This window comes from Rhynchophorus ferrugineus, unplaced genomic scaffold (assembly GCF_030347505.1).
Source record: "Rhynchophorus ferrugineus isolate W39M unplaced genomic scaffold, kcgeb_rfMv2 rfM11, whole genome shotgun sequence".
Classification (NCBI taxonomy): Eukaryota; Metazoa; Arthropoda; class Insecta; order Coleoptera; family Curculionidae; genus Rhynchophorus; species Rhynchophorus ferrugineus.
Genome location: NW_027472590.1, coordinates 5,001 through 22,054, shown reverse-complemented (window position 1 = coordinate 22,054; position 17,054 = coordinate 5,001). Strand labels below are relative to the sequence as shown.

General features: G+C 37.6%; 2 protein-coding genes across 4 annotated transcripts; both read left to right on the top strand.

Moving 5' to 3' along the window:
• The first annotated feature begins 657 nt into the window (after positions 1–657).
• Positions 658–11,963, top strand: LOC143204978 (uncharacterized). 3 transcript variants are annotated; one of them, XM_076417936.1, is made up of 14 exons: positions 658–1,002; positions 3,903–4,031; positions 4,510–4,669; positions 5,721–5,829; positions 6,881–6,905; positions 6,969–7,106; positions 7,174–7,318; positions 7,376–7,598; positions 7,654–8,108; positions 8,192–8,386; positions 9,830–9,979; positions 10,267–10,875; positions 11,107–11,384; positions 11,719–11,963. In XM_076417936.1, exons 2-14 carry the CDS (start codon positions 3,910–3,912, stop codon positions 11,756–11,758), a joined length of 2,649 nt encoding a protein of 882 aa, XP_076274051.1. In that variant the 5' UTR covers positions 658–1,002; positions 3,903–3,909; the 3' UTR covers positions 11,759–11,963. The 3 variants fall into 3 exon arrangements, with proteins under 3 accessions (XP_076274051.1, XP_076274053.1, XP_076274052.1); XM_076417938.1 differs by lacking the exon at positions 11,107–11,384; XM_076417937.1 differs by lacking the exon at positions 6,881–6,905 and having other exon boundaries at positions 5,721–5,833; positions 6,948–7,106.
• Positions 11,964–12,342: 379 nt separating this feature from the next.
• On the top strand, positions 12,343–15,837 carry LOC143205356 (uncharacterized). Its single transcript, XM_076418610.1, has 12 exons — positions 12,343–12,562; positions 12,781–13,019; positions 13,079–13,306; positions 13,414–13,547; positions 13,600–13,884; positions 13,941–14,174; positions 14,229–14,368; positions 14,426–14,596; positions 14,657–14,940; positions 15,005–15,171; positions 15,226–15,386; positions 15,443–15,837. Exons 1-12 carry the CDS (start codon positions 12,436–12,438, stop codon positions 15,796–15,798), a joined length of 2,526 nt encoding a protein of 841 aa, XP_076274725.1. The 5' UTR covers positions 12,343–12,435; the 3' UTR covers positions 15,799–15,837.
• Positions 15,838–17,054: the final 1,217 nt, after the last annotated feature.

The window sequence follows — 17,054 nt, the reverse complement described above, 5'->3', positions numbered from 1 at the left end:
GAAAAAAATCAAACTAGGTAATAATGTGGTTTGACGAAGCTTTACACCTTGACTTGTTTTCGTTCAAAAATAAATGATGAAAGAAAATAAAGTCAGGTAATGTTCCCCATAAACTATTTAAATATCTCGTTTTTCTATCCTGGAATTTGTAAATCGCGTTATCTTTATAGCTGCGTTTAAAGGTGAACGTCCAGGGCCGTCCTCGAATACTCGACCGGACAAGATTGTTTTATTGTTTTGATCTGATCATGACGCGCGTTGATACATGGCTCACCATGAAGGAATCAAAAGTCCTTACCGTATTTCCAAAAGCTTAAATAATATAGCTCGGTTGTTACTGTTTCCTGAACCGTTACCAAACTGCAAGTGCTTTTGTTGACAACTCTCGACGAAAAATAACATACAAAGTATTTCGCACCCGAGTTATTCCATTTGTCAGATTTAAATCTAATTAATCTCGATAATTTAGTACATATACTAAAATATCGAATACTAACAAAATACCAGTATTTTTTCACAACAAAATACATTAACGTTGATTATATTTAAATGAAGGCGTAAATATTTCATTAAATCCGCCTCTGTCGCATAACTATGAACAGGTGAACCAACATCGAACAGGTAATCAGCAACTATCCTCCGGCTACGAACAGCGAAAGCCGAAGAAGGGGAACACAATCCGCGTGCGAGCCATGCCAATGCCTTCTTCGGTGTTCAGTCGAATCGTAGAATCGTCGGCGTAGATCGGTCCAAGTTGGTTTTATCGAAGAAACAAACGGCCAATTGGAGCTAGATTCGTTTCTCGGGGTGCTTCTTGTCGCGTTCGCCATCGAACAAACTATCGTTGGCTACGATACACTGACGACCGGAACCTGTTGGTGGAACTATAAAACGGGAGTGTCTTAAGTAGTGTGGAAAAAACATAAAAAGACGATCCCGAACAGGCTTTATAAGATCGGATTTTTCTTAAATTTATTGTCATGAAAGCGATGCTTTAATTAGGTAAGTTTAATTGTGCCAGTAGTTCAACGTTATATAGTTTAGACCCGGTATTCGCCTAAAGCATTTGTTGTTCTTTTATTTTGACTGCTAATGTCATTTTCTACTCCCACAAAGAACACAACTTGTCGATTTTAATGAAATTACATTTTGTATGTCTAAAATTAAATAACCTCTCATTTTGATTGTTTTGAAACATGTATTATTGAAATTATATTAATAAAGAATGTTAGGCTATTTAAAAAATTAACCTCCGACTCCCCAAAGTTCCATCACTGCGGTTGTTTAACCTCTTGGTTCTGTCCTTTGATCACTTTCTAACGGAACAGACCGGGGGCCTTTTTGGAATGTAGTCTATGTTGGCCGTATTGGCACGCAGGCCTTTTTAAAAATCCAATAATGGCCACGATTACGCGAAACAGCAGAACAATGCTATCGGCGTCTGTCTCATCATTAGCGATCGGGGTGTGTTTTGTTTGGGATCTCAACAAAATGTACTTCTATGATTTCTAACCGATCACGGATTTCTGCGATACCTTTTTGTTGTCCATATTTCCGGTCGGCTTAAAAGTACTGATCCTATTTCGAGCTGGTACCGATTGCTTCCTAGTATTAGGTGAGAGTACATTTTTCTCGGATTTTCACTACGTACTTGGTTGTCTTATGTAATCCAACCTACTTGAAAAAGTCGAATAATTTATAATTTAATTGACAGGTCATTTCTTGAAATTGTTATTGCAATTTGTACGCCGCAAAAAATGAAACTGCCACTGTAAAGTAATTACGAAAAGTTCCCAACAAAAACTCGTAATTAAGGAAGGTTGAATATGGTTTCGAGGATTTTTAGAATAATATGAACGTTTACGGACGGCGAATGGCCGTTTTTCGCAGAACTAAGTATACTTAGATTTATTTATGTACTGGCTAACTTTTCAAAATACGATTTCAACGAATATGTCAAGCGACTGATGCCTGTCTCAATTTTTCTCAACTGTAAATAAAAAAGTAATTGACGATTTAGCAAACAACACGGCAAATTATAAGAAACAAATAATTGGGCTATAAAAACGTTTTGTAATTAAACGTTTTGTAAAGAGATTTAATTCGATGAAATTTTCGCTTGAAACAAACCGACCGTTGTACAAGAACTACCTCGTTCTTTATAGGTTTCGTTCATCACCGATGCCGCAACATATTTTTATTGTAGTCGTACTTTACTTATTGTTATTCAAAATTATTTTTGCAAAATAATCCGATTATAGAGTGTCGCAAGAAAGCCCGCACAATGGAAGCGTAAATTGCATTTACCAAACAATATGGGTAGCTTAATTATTTTATTTTCAATTAGCCATTATTGTGGGTTAGGCTGTGATAAATCACTGTAGCAGAGTGCTTGGGTGTAAAGTGGTAAATAAATACAAATGAGGAGACTATTGAACGAATATGTGAGTGGCAGGAGTGATGTCCAAGTGGGCCAGTCGTCGTACCCTGGGGGAGAGGAGGGCCGCCGATAATTATCTGTAAGAGGGAGCATCTGACTTTTTCTTTTCAGACGCAGCGTTGCTGTGTTATTTATGAATGGAAAAGTGAGTCACGGGTGCGAAAGTAAAATTCGGAGTCGTCGCGTCTGAAGCATCGCAGAAGAGAAATCGGCGCTGTCTTCCATTCGATTTCTAACACTGCGTAAATTAAAAAAATAAAATAAATCTGAAATCTTCTCTCTGCGTTTTTTCATTTTAATGTTTGCTCTTATACCCTCAGCTGTAAAATGATACATGTCTAGAGAATCTGCATTATTGGTCAAATAATAATTATCAATTTCATTTTCCGACGAGGTAGTCGAAACCGGCAACTCTCGACATGGCATAACGGAGTGCAAGTCCGCAACTTGTGGCTAGAGTTATAAGCGAATAGTGGTTCGAGCAACAATCACCCTAGGTGGTCCTATTATGAGGGTCCTCTTCTATGAGTCGGCCAATTGAACTGGTTTATTATATCTGCACGGATACGCATTCCTCGGCCAACCACGGCTAGACAGCGTGGTCTTTGTGACTCCCTATTTTCAGAAGATAATTGTATTATATATTTGATATATTTGAACATATCGGTTGATAGTTCGTCGGAGGTTTGTTTTGTCGACGGATGGGCCAATATTGTTTTTATAGGCGGCATTTTCCGATCGCTCGAATGATGTGTGTACTTTCACGAGAGACCTACTTTATGGAGCCTCGGGGATGTCGATGGTTTCGAATTTTTTGTAGTACTACATGAAAAGTACCCGCCTTAGCTGAAGAGAAACGAACTGCTCCAAAATATCTCTGGTACCAGGACAACTCAGAATTGACCAAATTGTTTTACGACATTTTAAAGATGACTGTTTAATTTAAAGAACAAACAGGGTCACGCAATCGATATTTCATTTCAAAACGAGGGCTTGGTCGACTATAGTTAAACAAAAATATCTAAGATTGTAGGCGATATTGTGATAATTCCGTGTAGACTGCCATCATTTCAATGCATTCCCCTTTTTATTAATTTATTCGTAAACTACTTGGTCTGTAGTCTACAATTTAATTTTACCAGGAACAGATGACAGGTTTCTTATTTCATATAATCCTTTAAAAGTCCAGCAATCTCGTAGTTATCTCATCTCCGAGTTTTAACGGAAGATAAAAAAAGCAAACATGGGCCTTGTTACGACCTTGAAAAGTACGACGACTTGTTATTTTAGTCTTAATTTTATTTTACCGCCTTTGGGTAATAGCAATATGTTATGTTTTTTAGGATTATGTATATATTTATATTTTTATTGACTAAAACGCTGGCTTTAGTTTCCATTATAGTTTATATAATTTTTCTGTATATATAGTTTTATATGACATCAATATAGATTATTGTTTTAGCCAGAAAATGCTGGCTATGGAATACGGCACGGTAGGCGTTCATCCTCACAAATATGCCTGTTCTACCATGTCCTCGGAGACCATTAGTGAGAGTTGCGGCAGCAGAAATAACAGGACTAGAACAGTTAGGTGAGTCGACGAAGTTTTTATCTAAATCATATTACGACACAACAACTGTTAGTGTGTTACGTTTGATTCATAAATTCCGTGTTCGAAGGAAATGTACGGCCCCAGCGTCAAAAAATGCCTTTCTCCGCGAATTGACCCGCACCGTTGGGCCTCGGTGAAACGCGCTAAGAGGATTTAACGATGGTTACATTTAGTTTAGGATTTCAGTTCATTTAATGAACTAGTCGGGTCTCTGAACCCGAATAATACGCTGTTCTGGCAAATTTTGCGAAGAAAAGCTGACCAAAACCGAAATCGAGACAAACGGCACCCAGTGATCCGAGACCTAGTGGTAAATTTCCGGCTAAGGTAATTAAACGCCAGTAATTTCAAAATCAACTAGCGGGCTGGCTTAGATATCAGAACCTTCTTCGAAATTTAAATTAATTGAGAAACGACGAAGTTGTAATTCGTGAATAATAGATTTCTTTTGTTTAAGGCTGGTGCGGCCTTCCCACGGACCTCTACCTCCTCCGGGATTGAGCTACCGCCATGGACCATCGTTGGGATTTAGCATCCGTGGGGGGAGAGAACACGGCACGGGCATATTTGTGTCGCATGTGGAAATTGGATCGGAAGCGTTTAACCAAGGACTCAGGGCATGTATCTGATTTGTTTATTGACGGTTATGTTTTACTCGTAATGACGCTATAGCTAACACGGATAAAAGAAGAACGACCTTCAGCGAAAGTAAAGAAGCCCGCTTTCCTCTATTATTTCAGTTCCCACAGTGAGAAACGTTTTAATATTTACCAAAATTAACAACAGATGCACATTTCATAACTCAGTGGGAACAATTCGCACGCTTTTATTGCTAAATCGGACACACTTTAATTGTTGATCGTTTGTTCAAATTCCATACTTATCTCCTCATTAAATGGTACTCCACATTGTTAACACATAATACTTAAATTATTTGAATATTCTAGAGTTTCAATAACCACATGACTCTTATTTTTTATATATCGAAAAGATGTACAACTTTCTCACGCCAAACGACAGGAAAGTCTCATCTTTAGCCGAGAAACCATTCCAGTTACAGATACAGGAAAATGTCTTTTTTTATAGCCGACTTACGAATAATTGTTTAAAAACCGGTCCCAAAGAACACTATACTTAGGATGTACGAACTGTTACGGTTCTTTTGCTGTCTGATTTTTTTTATAAACGCTGGCTCATCGTGTACCTATAGCGGCGTTTGTTCCGTAGAAATACATTTTGTCAGAATAATTTTATACAAAATTAAAGCTGCCATCGTATCCTTTCGTGTTTTGCTTTTTACTGATGTTTTGGGAGATTTTTTTACAACTTTAAACAAATACTTTGAACGGTTGCTTTACCGTTAGATGTTAGCGATAAAACCGGCTTTTTATTAGCATGAACCATAAGTTCGACTCGATCTTGTGTTATTATTGTGATACCAATAGATGCGGCTCTTAAGGTTGAATGTAACTCATTTTAGATCATTTATTTGTAAGACACGCAAGGGGCTACTGGGAACGAATTGCTTTTAAATACAGCAGATGGTTTCGCATCTCCTACGATAGCGGCCTAATCAGTCGGAACGACAGCTATGGTCGCCCAGATAACCTGAATAATTACTTTTATTATCAAATATCATTAAAATATATCGTTTAATGGATTTTTTAGGTAGGCGACCAAATAATTAGGATCAATGGCTTTACTATTGATGACGCTATTCACAAAGAGGTTCTTCAACTTATTTCTAATCATACTCATCTTACGCTGAAGGTTAGAGGTATGTAAAACTGTTTTAATATTATTTTTGCGCTACCATAATATTTGTCGATGAAACGATTTTAACGAAGAGTCCAATGAAATTGCTACAAGTCAAAAATTAAAACGCAATAAAAAAACCAAGAGAAATTTTCGAGAATAAATTTTTCCTTTTTACCGAAAGTGGCCTCATTTGAATTTGACATATGTCGTTAATGTATAGTTGTGTTACAACAACGTCACTTCTGCCATTTAGAATTTCCTACGAGAAATTAAATCAAATCAAATTAAGTTTACAGTTTCCCGAATAACTGCGGTGGTGCTGGTAGTGTGTCTACTAATCACGATAAATAATCCGCTGTTGCCATCAATTGGAGTCCCGTTCTTAGTATTCAGTTATTGGCTGATTAATTCAACGATCTTTTTTAAAAACAATATCACTATTCAAAGACGACCTATCCAAGCCAAAGGAATACAATTACTATTGGCCGTTGAACTTGAACAATTTAATTTAGGATTGTTCACCACCTTCTAGCGCTAATGCCAAAACTAGAAACGCGCGGTAAACATTTAACTCGAAATCGATAACACGCGTGAAAGTAAAGCTAAAAGATGATTGACCGTGGGTGTTAAAAAATCTGACCTTAATAATTGAGAGTTAGAGTTATTCAAATGGCATCGCTCGCTGGATTTACATATCTCCCTCTCTTTGTCTCCTCCGACTCATTTCGTTCTACGCACGTCGGAAATTACGGATGCATAACAAAATGGAGAAACCAAAACAAGTCGCCGAAGGAAAACTGACTCGACATAAATACAATTATTTGCATTCGCTTTTCGAAGCTATAATGCAGATGGATCTAAAATTTTAAATCAATCCGAAAACTCTCGCCTAATCGGTTAGTGGGTTAATTGATTTGAGGGTCATTAATCTTGGCTGATTTTTTTTTAATCCCAGTATTTAATCCAGAGTTCTATCCACAATTACCCACAATATCTCGATTCAAATTAAACGAACGGATCAAATGCGTGCATGTATATATTGAAGAGTAACAGAAACTGTTTTGTTCTAGGAGTTGGAATGATACCAGTCAAAGAGTAAGTATAACTTAAAAATTAAATTCACGTGGTCCTTGTTAGTGACTGTCATGTACACTTTAGCAAAAAAACCGATGCTTTAAGCTGGCAGATTGTGACCGATAGTAGTTCGCCCATCAGGGAATCCCCGCAGTTGGGTGACAAACTAGGTGACGTAAGAATTAACATAATGGTAGCACCGAAGAGCAAATTAGGATGCGGGTAAGTGTAACGTTGGTGGGGACGTTGGAGGTTGCATAGGCCGTACTATAAGACAAACTCCTTTTAGTATATGCAAAGGGCCCGAATGGAGACCGGGCATTTTCATTCAGTTCACAAAGGAAGGGGGCATCGCCAGAGAGGCTGGCCTGAGACCTGGGGACCAGATTCTCTATTGCAACAACATCGACTTTTCCGACATTCCGTTCAACGAGGTACATTATCGCGTTCCAACAAACATATTTTTCGATTAACAGTTTATTGTGGTTTAGGCTGTAAATTTGATGAAATCTTCGCGTCAGCTCAATTTAATAGTTAGAAAATTGGCGGGCTCGGAACTGTTTCCGGGTGAGTCCAGCGGTTACAACAGTTCAGCCAGCTCCGTTACAGGAGACCAAAGTCCCTCTTGGTCAGATTCCAAGAGGCTTTCCATCGTGAAAGAGGAAAATTTGGATCTAGAGGAGCGGCTTAATCATTTGGACAGATACAAGAATCGTGAGTGTTCCTCCGATTGGGGCCACTATCGGTCTGAATTAATGTTTTGTTGTAGTAATGAATATTCAAAAATGGGACTCCTGGGAGGAGGAACCGGAAGAAAAACCCCTGTTTAAACCCACCATCATTAACCTATCCGAAAATGGGAGTACGATTCATAACAATGGCTCGGAAGAAGCGTTAGTCGAGGAATATGCGAGGTATAGTCCTAATTCTAATAGTTCCCAGTTGATGAAAATTTCCTCTGGCGGTTCCACTTGTCCCCCAGCCCCTCCTGGTATTAAAGAGGATTTTTACGAGGCGTTGCAAAAGCCGTTAATGGCCGATATTCAGAGACATGAGGAAAAACTTAAGCAGGACAAGAAACATGTTCCGCTTGCAAAAAGCTCTTCTACGAGTAGTTTCAGTAGCGTTACAAGCAAGAGTAGTTATGCCGGCAGTATGGCCAGCAGTGTTACCAACAGTAGCTTATCTTCGGCTATTACTCAAGAAATACAACGAAGATCGCAAGTAAGCTTTTATATATTATGTTTACCACGCTTCAGAACTTCTTTTAATTTTTTTAATAAATTAATTCCCGTCCTATGTCGTAGAAAAAAGTCATGGAAGCTCAAAAACCATCGATAGATGAGCAACTACAGAAGAAAAAAATTCTAAAAAATGTAAATAACGACAAACAACACCAACACAGCAAATTAATGGACGAATTTAAGAAAGCCCACCAGAAAATGTTTAAATCTACCGATACAATGGAAGCAGAAGCGGACATAGCAACAATTCGAAATAATGTAAGTGTTATTTTTTATTCATTAGCTTATTTAGTATATATTAGATAAAATTATCTCACATTTATTTTTACATATTTCACGGTAAACCCAAACATGAATTAATATAATTGCCAAACATGTAAAATATTTGCCGCCAACTTGTCAAGAATATCTATTTACTATGATTTGAAAAAGCCGTTTTCCATTTTTTCTGATAACCACTTGACGAATTACATCGCCAGACACAGGCTATTGGTGAATAAAAGTGCAGCCAATGCGCAGTCGCACCAACAAAAATCTGATCCCCCGCGATTCGCACGTTAATCGCCGTAAAAATTAATTGTTTATACTTTTTCTATTATTGTTGGTGGTTCAGTTGCGCGAAGTGTGCGGTGAGTTGTATCGTACAAGTCTGTTTACGAAATTCCCAGAATTCAAAAATTGCGGAATAGCAACGATGAAAGCAAAAGGAAATGGTGTCCTATTCAAGTTACAAACTTATGAAGTGAGTGTCTCGTTTTGACAGTTTTATTTGTTTGCATTATGCGATAATGTATTAATGCCATGGTTTAGATAAAGCCAACGATTAGCATTTGATACGTTGTTCTGAAAAGTCAATGAGTTCACCTGTCTATTTATAATAATTCGATTATGAGTGATTTTTCTTTGCAAATTTCCGCCGACTGTATAATTTGTACACGTTACACGAGTACAAATCGACCTGGAGAGAAATTATTATTATTGTCATTAACGACAACATGTAAACGATGCAAATGTTGGCTTGACTGATATGTCCTCTAATTCTGGCGGTAATATTATTAATCGGAAATCGTTTCTTCTACAAATTCGGTGAATTTTACGACATTCTATAAAAATATTAAATCTAATTTGATACAGCTGCATTTACTTGATTAGCGGTTTATGGTTTGCCTATTCAAGGTAATTGTAAAATTTGCTGTTGTCGCCGAAAAATTCTCCTTTATAATATTCATAAAAAATGTTCATTTGTAGATTACGTAAAATGTTCTAATGTAAATAACCCAGCACTCTAAATTTGTTATGAGACATCAGCCATTTTCCAGTTAAAATTACACACCGTACGTATTGTTTTCTATTGTCTTATTTAGATAGCAGGTCTATGTAGCAAGCTATATATTGAATGCAATTACCGTAACTTTGCGCATTTCATCAAAGATTTAGACCGATTCCTTTACTAAAATTAATTAAGTAGTACTTTCGCAACGGCAGAACAGTACGTCGAACTTTACAATAGAAAATGTATTTCATATTAGCAGCTTCGCCTTCTTGAAAATTATATATTTTCACTTCAAAACCATTGGCCACTTTAATACATTATTTTTCTACGCTTGAGGGAAGACGCTGGCAACCCGTTGAGTTGTTAAATTGTCGACCGTATGGTTATTAGATGCGCTGATATCTATCAATAGCGAAATTGTTTTTCAGGACCGATTAAATAACAATGCCAGTACCGAACTGCCTCAAAAAATCTCCGATAGATTGTCCAATCTTCAAGATAACAACATATCGGAAACTAAAAGGATATCCTTAAGTAAAAGCAGTTCAGTAACACCCACACCCCCTCCGCCGCCTCCCGTAAGTAAAGCTAATAATTAAAAAAAAAAACTTCCAAATGAACTAATTTATTTGAAACTATTAAGGTACTCGCTTATCTACTGATGGTATTTTATCTTCATTTTTACATCATATTTGCTATCTGAATAAGCCTCATATTATGATGATATATTGGGCTAGGTAGCGTGTGAGATAACAAGTATCAGTTTCTAGGCGAACGCTTTCATTTAGAGACAATTCTAATATTAATTAAACGACAGGAATGTCGAACCGTGGATTAAATATTTATGTCGACTATTTATTTATAGCCTCCCCAAAAGGACGAAGAAGGCGCCTTCTGCAATACGGTGTCGACGCCGGTCGTATCACAATCAACTACCAATACACTTAAGGGGTGTAAACCGAAAGCCAAGGCTCCTCCTGTACCTACCAAGTACTCTGTTCTCTCTTACAATCAGACTCAGGCGTACCCTCAACCCCCTCCATGCCCCACACCAGATTACGACACCCTCAGTCTTGCCAGTACTACCAGTAGTAACATTACTACTAACAAAATTTCTCAGAATTCGAAAAGCTCCAACGGTAGAGTAGATATGGAAGCATTAAGGCTTAATACCAACCTAGATGATGGGCTTCAGTCGTCTCCCGTCACCGTGCAGAAAAGAAGTCTCACAGGGACTTTGTCTAATCAATTTCAAGGTGGAAAAACCAGCACTCTTCGGAATAATAGACCAGTGAGTGTGACTATTGGCGAATACCCTTCAATGAGGAGACAACCGGGAAAGCTAGATTTTCTCCATAATGGAAACTTAGATGCTCTGGAATTTCGCAAGAACGAAAGCCTTGGGAGCAGATTAACATCAGAACTGACTCAGACACTGAACAGATCAAACTTGAAGAAAAGAACTGAATCTATGGTAAGGGTAGCATTTTTTATTTATAGTTATTTCATATCCAAAACCTTTATGAGAATAATTCCAATATTTACTAGGGGAGCCCTGGATTATATATAGAATCAAGTTCACTGCAAAAATTTCTATAACGTTTATTTAACAATGTTTAAAAATAGCTCAAATTATAGAAATTTAGGTAGTGATTGAATATATGCCTTCTAATTTTACCGATACTATCTGGAGTTTAATTTCTAGGAAGATTTGCTTGGGGAATCTCGAATTCCTACTCGAATTCAGTCACAAAATAACGGCTGCGTTCGGATATCGCTGTCCAAGGCGTTAGCCAAATCTACTAGCGACTTGACCGAGTCCGCGTGCGATCATTACGAAACCTTGCCGACCAGAAGAACGAGTCGCGTCACAGTTAACGCTGGCCTCGTCAGAGGCGACTTTCCGAGCGGTATCTTGAAAGGTCCAGCTCCAGAGACCGGCAAAATGCTCGTCGCCCAAAAGAGTATTACTTTCGGGGAAATGTAAGCTTTTATTGCTTACCGTTTCATGCTCTCTGTATTTCCGATAACTGCTATTAACGAGCCACTTCTATTGCTTTACATTCTTTGTTCTTAGAATTTGGAAATTTTGATTAACCCGGTGTTTCGGAACTAATGCTTACTAATATATAAATGTATATATTATAGCTAAGATTCATATATACTTTAATTCCATTGGAAAACCTTCAAGTAATGTTAATTCATTGTAGATTAATTATGTAGAAATATTAATGGTTAGATAATTCAATATTTGATTAGAAAGGTTACTATAGGAAGTAATGTGAATAATCTGTTTTGAACTGGTTCTTTTTTACAGGCCTACGTTGACTAGGGATAAATCATCACCGAAGACATAGCGGCTAAGTCATGTGCAATTTCGGATCCAAATGATCGGATTCAAACAAACGTTTTTGTTTAACGTTAATTAACATTAATTTATATTATTTATATTAAGAGTAAATGTAGGATATCGTGCCGATTTAAATGTGATAAGATGTACTAGTACTTTTCATTATCCTCATGTATTTAAAATTATACCAATAAACTAGCCTTTTTATAATACAGTTTGATTTTATAATACACCTAAACATACATCCTACATCAACCTAATAATAATAAATTGGGACGGAAAAATAAATAGATGTCAATACTATTGCCGATATAGTTATTTAACTTTATATGATATGATGAGTTGGAGTCAGTATTCAGGGTAAAACATTATCAATCAGGTCATTCAAAATTCGAAGGACAAAAGTACTACGTACAAATATGAGGTGTTATTGCTTGTATTGCTCAAATTTTATACAAGATTATTTATGTCATTAAGTGTGTTTTCTATTTAAATCAAAACTGCTGTCAATTTTAGGACCTGAAATAAGTGGACTAAATATGTAATGACAAACATTATACATGTCAGATAATACGTCAAAATGATTTTGTCATGTAATATTTCTTTTAGAAACGCAAAAAAATAGTAAACGAATACTGCGTACATAATGCTATATTTATTTTTCTCTAAATTAGTTAAGTCGGAATGTCAGCTAATAGGGTTCAGAAGCTATTGTTTTCTGAATATTGTGATTTCGATGATATGGTTTTAGTCGAGAGCCCTTTCGCTCAAACTACCAAAGACGGCATAGGTTTACGCCAAGTACATATCGGTAAGTCTTAGGCATTTTAAAGTACAGTTATCCCTCGTACAAAGTAATGATAACGCCTACATAATATTTCAAGTAGTTATTTTGTAATAATATAACAAGACTCATCCGTATAATGAATTCTTCTAGACATTGTTTTGGATGTCACGTACCATATGTCAATGTTCGATTTTTGTCACTTTAATTATAATTAGCTGGAGAAATTATTACTCTATTTTTAGGTTTAACACCATCAAAATTAATACTAGCCGCAGATATTTTACCATCAGTTCAATCAGGCAATACTAGTTACAATTGTATCGTAGATCCGGAAATAGAAACGTTCGAATTGATAGCTATTTATCCAGTGGAATGTGTCACTTTGACAATTTACAGACGAAGGAAAAGACAAGCGCTTAAGGCTAGATTTTGTAATAGCCGCGTTCTGTATTTTGAATTAGGTGGCTTTGAAAAACGAAGTGTAAGTAGAGTGAAAAACTGTTCACGTCTCACTTATTAATTAAATTATTAATTAAATAGATGTTTTGGAATTTGTGGTGTGAAAAGGTAAAATTTTTGTGTCCTGGGGAGTCTGACTATTCTCGATCCGAGACCTCAGTTGGGACATCCACCACAGAAAGTAGTTTATGCTTAGTTAATAAGAAAACTGTCTTGGTAAATGGAATAAAACAACTATGGTGTAGATTCGGTCCAAATTTAGGAATAAATACTAGTTACATAAACAATGTCTTACTGCATAATTCTCAGGTAATGTAAATTAGAATAAACAATCTCCCAATGTTTTGATAGTTGGTGGAGAAAATAAAAACAAGAAATAGTCGTATATCAATAATACGCCGTTTTTCAAATAGTAGAATTTAGCGTCTAATTGGAGGGACAAGTACCTGTTCATGGGAAAGGACTACCAAGAATCCCCATTAAGTTATAAACCCATAGTGAAACTACCATCTAAGGAGTCACCCAAAAAACAAAGGAGTAGTCAAACAAAGTATAATTTCATCTCCACGAAATAAACATATTTATGTGTTGATATTTATCAGACGTAAATCAGGACGTCATCCGTCCTTGATGGAGGAAAAGCGACTTTCGTACGGAGACAATGTACAAGTAAATAGGTTCGGTTCCGGAATAAACGAAGGATGCGAAACAGGGTTGTATCTCACCGTAGATAAATATATAGTCCCCAAGAGGTACGACGAGACCCAACCAGAGCGATCGTCGTCTCTCACATCGTCTGTAAGTTCGAGTAAATATATGGATTACGATCGATTGGCGGAGAGTGCTCTGCTCGCATGGGAATATAGTTCGTTTAAAAGACGACCCACGTAAGTGTAGTATTGGATGGCATCTGAGTCGTATGTTAGCTGTTAACACCTCTTAGTGTTAAACATCGAAGAAGATACGGATTCGCGCCCAGGCCATTGGTTTTGTTCGGTTTAGGCCTTCAGGATATAAGCCAGAAGCAGACACTGTCATTGCAGGCCAGACGCACCTGTTCCGAAGCGTGTTTAACAGCCACATACATAAAACTGGGAATTCCTAAACGGCAACTGCTCACAACGATATCTTGTCCAGATTTGAGAGACGTAATGGATTGCAGGAATAATAATTACATGTAACTGCCAGTCGAAGATTAAGAAATATTCTTAGCGATTCATTTCTTTTCTAGAAAAACTATAAAGAATCCGATATATTTCTGGACTTCCGGTTACTGGTATAGACCCACGTCAGCGAAGGACATTTACTTCAACTTACAAACGTTTTTCAAAAAATTTAGATACTCTCGAGTCTCCAGGTCAAAGCGCAAAAGTACGTAACTGAAATAATCAAGCGATTTACTAAAATGTTTGTTAACATACGTTTTAGTTCTGTGTCTGGGGAGAAAATGTAACAATAGAAAATCGGCCAAAGTTCGAAAGACAGACAAACAAACCGACGATGATGAGGAGAGTTGTCACTTTTTTTATAAAAAATCAACGAAATATAGCTTCATTGTCAATATGTTGGCGTCGCGAGTCGACGATGCAAAGAGGCTCGGTATAATGGACAAAACCCAAAAATTCTCAAAAAATAGCAACTGCTTTTCCTCTTTTTCAGATGATAATTCTAGACAGCCCGAGGAGACGCCTCTGCAGCACATGAGGAGAATGTTGACATGTGATCCGACCATTTCCGCCTGGGATTTTGATTCTTCCACTCTGGCAGAGCAACTCACTATTATAGATCGAGATTTGTTCTTGAAGATTCCTTCGATCGAATTGCAAACTATTTTTCAGCAGCTTCACTTGGGAAATGCGCCCAACATGGCAGCACTAGTCGCATTCTCTTCTAGACTAAGTTGTCTGTTGGCGACAGAAGTTCTACGAAATAACACTGAAAAGGTAGCGCATTCTAATCTAGAGTGAATTATATTTAAAGGGGCCCTTTAAATCCTTGTCGTTACAGATTCGAGCGAGACTTATTGCCAGATTCATTAATGTGGCGAATAAATGCCATCGAATGTCCAATTTTCAATCGAGCAGATCAGTCTTGAGTGCATTGCAGAGTCCTGCTATATTTAGACTAAGAAAGACGTGGGCTTACATAAGGAAGAAACATTCATCGAAATATCAGTAAGTCCACGGAAGAAGGTACGTAAAAAATATTAATGCATGTCTGCCTTTTAGGACATTTGAATTTCTGTGTCGACTCTATAGAGATCCACGGCCAGTATCCTATCAAAAATCGCTGTTTACGTTTTCTCAGTGCCCTCCATGTATTCCATACATAGGCCATCTAGTGTCAACAGTACTAAATGAAAAGGCTTATCATAAAGTTCCCAATAATGGTAATATATAATATTTTCGATCTAATTTTATATGAAACTACAAGTGCAATATGTAGATTCTTCCAAAGCTTTCAAATCATCACGAATCGCCCGAATACAATCTTCTGCAGCCATAGACCTGAAGCAAACTATTTTTTCAAGAATCGTCGACACATTCCTGAAACCAACCTCATCAATGGGGCCCGCGGGGGATCATGGTACTGCATTTTCCAAAAGTAGAAAAAGTGTTATTAAGAGATCCCCACAATGTATCGACGATAAATTAAGAGAAGTTATTGAGTTAATGGAGAAATGTCAAGTGGCATCAATGAATTATAATCTCAGACTGCATGCGATCTCCCACGATTTTTTACTTAAGGCCAGATATTTGGAAGATAAAGAAAATTTTTACAATTCCTTAAAGATTGAGTGAACTCTAAATAATTACATTAAGAAAAGTGTAACATATGAAGTAGTAATAAATAGTTTAAATAAAATAAGTTTATAATTATTATTTGAATCTATAAATCCCAAATCAGTTCTTGTTTAATTGCGAGAAGGATCAGGCGTTGGCAATTTTTTTTTGACGCCCTATAAACTTGTATATAATTACAAAAAAGAATAATAATAATAAGTAAAATATAACGAAGATCTGGACAACCCTCAGACTTTGATCTGGGTGATTTTATTGAACGGTTATTTATTTGTATTTTGCATATCTTTTTACAATGGTCATATAATATGGTTTAGTCGGAGGTTCGATTGGTTTGCTTCATTCAAAGTTGTATTCATTTATTCAGAGGTTTGGTTTGGTTTGGTTAGGTTTGGTCAGAGGTTTGGTTTGGTTTGGTTAGGTTTGGTCAGAGGTTTGGTTTGGTTTGGTTAGGTTTGGTCAGAGGTTTGGTTTGGTTTGGTTAGGTTTGGTCAGAGGTTTGGTTTGGTTAGGTTTGGTCAGAGGTTTTGGTCTGGTTTGGTTAGGTTTGGTTAGGTTTGGTTCGAGGTTTGGTATGGTTTGGTTAGGGTTGGTCATAGGTTTGGTCTGGTTTGGTTAGGTTTGGTCAGAGGTTTGGTCTGTTTTGGTTATGTTTGGTTAGAAGTTTGGTTTGGTTTGGGGGGTCCTATGGGGGGTTGGGAGAGGGGTTTGACGGGGGGTTTGAAGGGGGGCTTGACGATGGGGTTTCGATGGGGTGTTCAATGGGGGGTTCGACGCGGGGTTCGATTGGGGGGGGGGGGGTTAGAGGGGGGGTTCGATGGGGGGGGGGTTTTGAAGGGGGGCTTGACGATGGGGTTTCGATGGGGGGGGGGGTTCGATGGGGGGTTTGAAGGGGAGCTTGACGATGGGGTTTCGATAGGGGGTTCGATGGGGGTTTCGATGAGGGGCTCGATGGGGGGTTCGATGGGATGTTGGGTTCGGTTTGGTTTGGTTTGGTCAGAGGTTAGGTTTGGTTTGGTTTGGTCAGAGGTTAGGTTTGGTTTGGTTTGGTTTGGTTTGGTCAGAGGTTAGGTTTGGTTTGGTATGGTTTGTTCAGAGGTTTAGGTTTGGTTTGGTTTGGTCAGAGGTTAGGTTTGGTTTGGTCAGAGGTTAGGTTTGGTTTGGTTTGGTTTGGTTTGGTCAGAGGTTAGGTTTGGTTTGGTATGGTTTGTTCAGAGGTTAGGTTTGGTTTGGTTTGGTCAGAGGTTAGGTTTGGT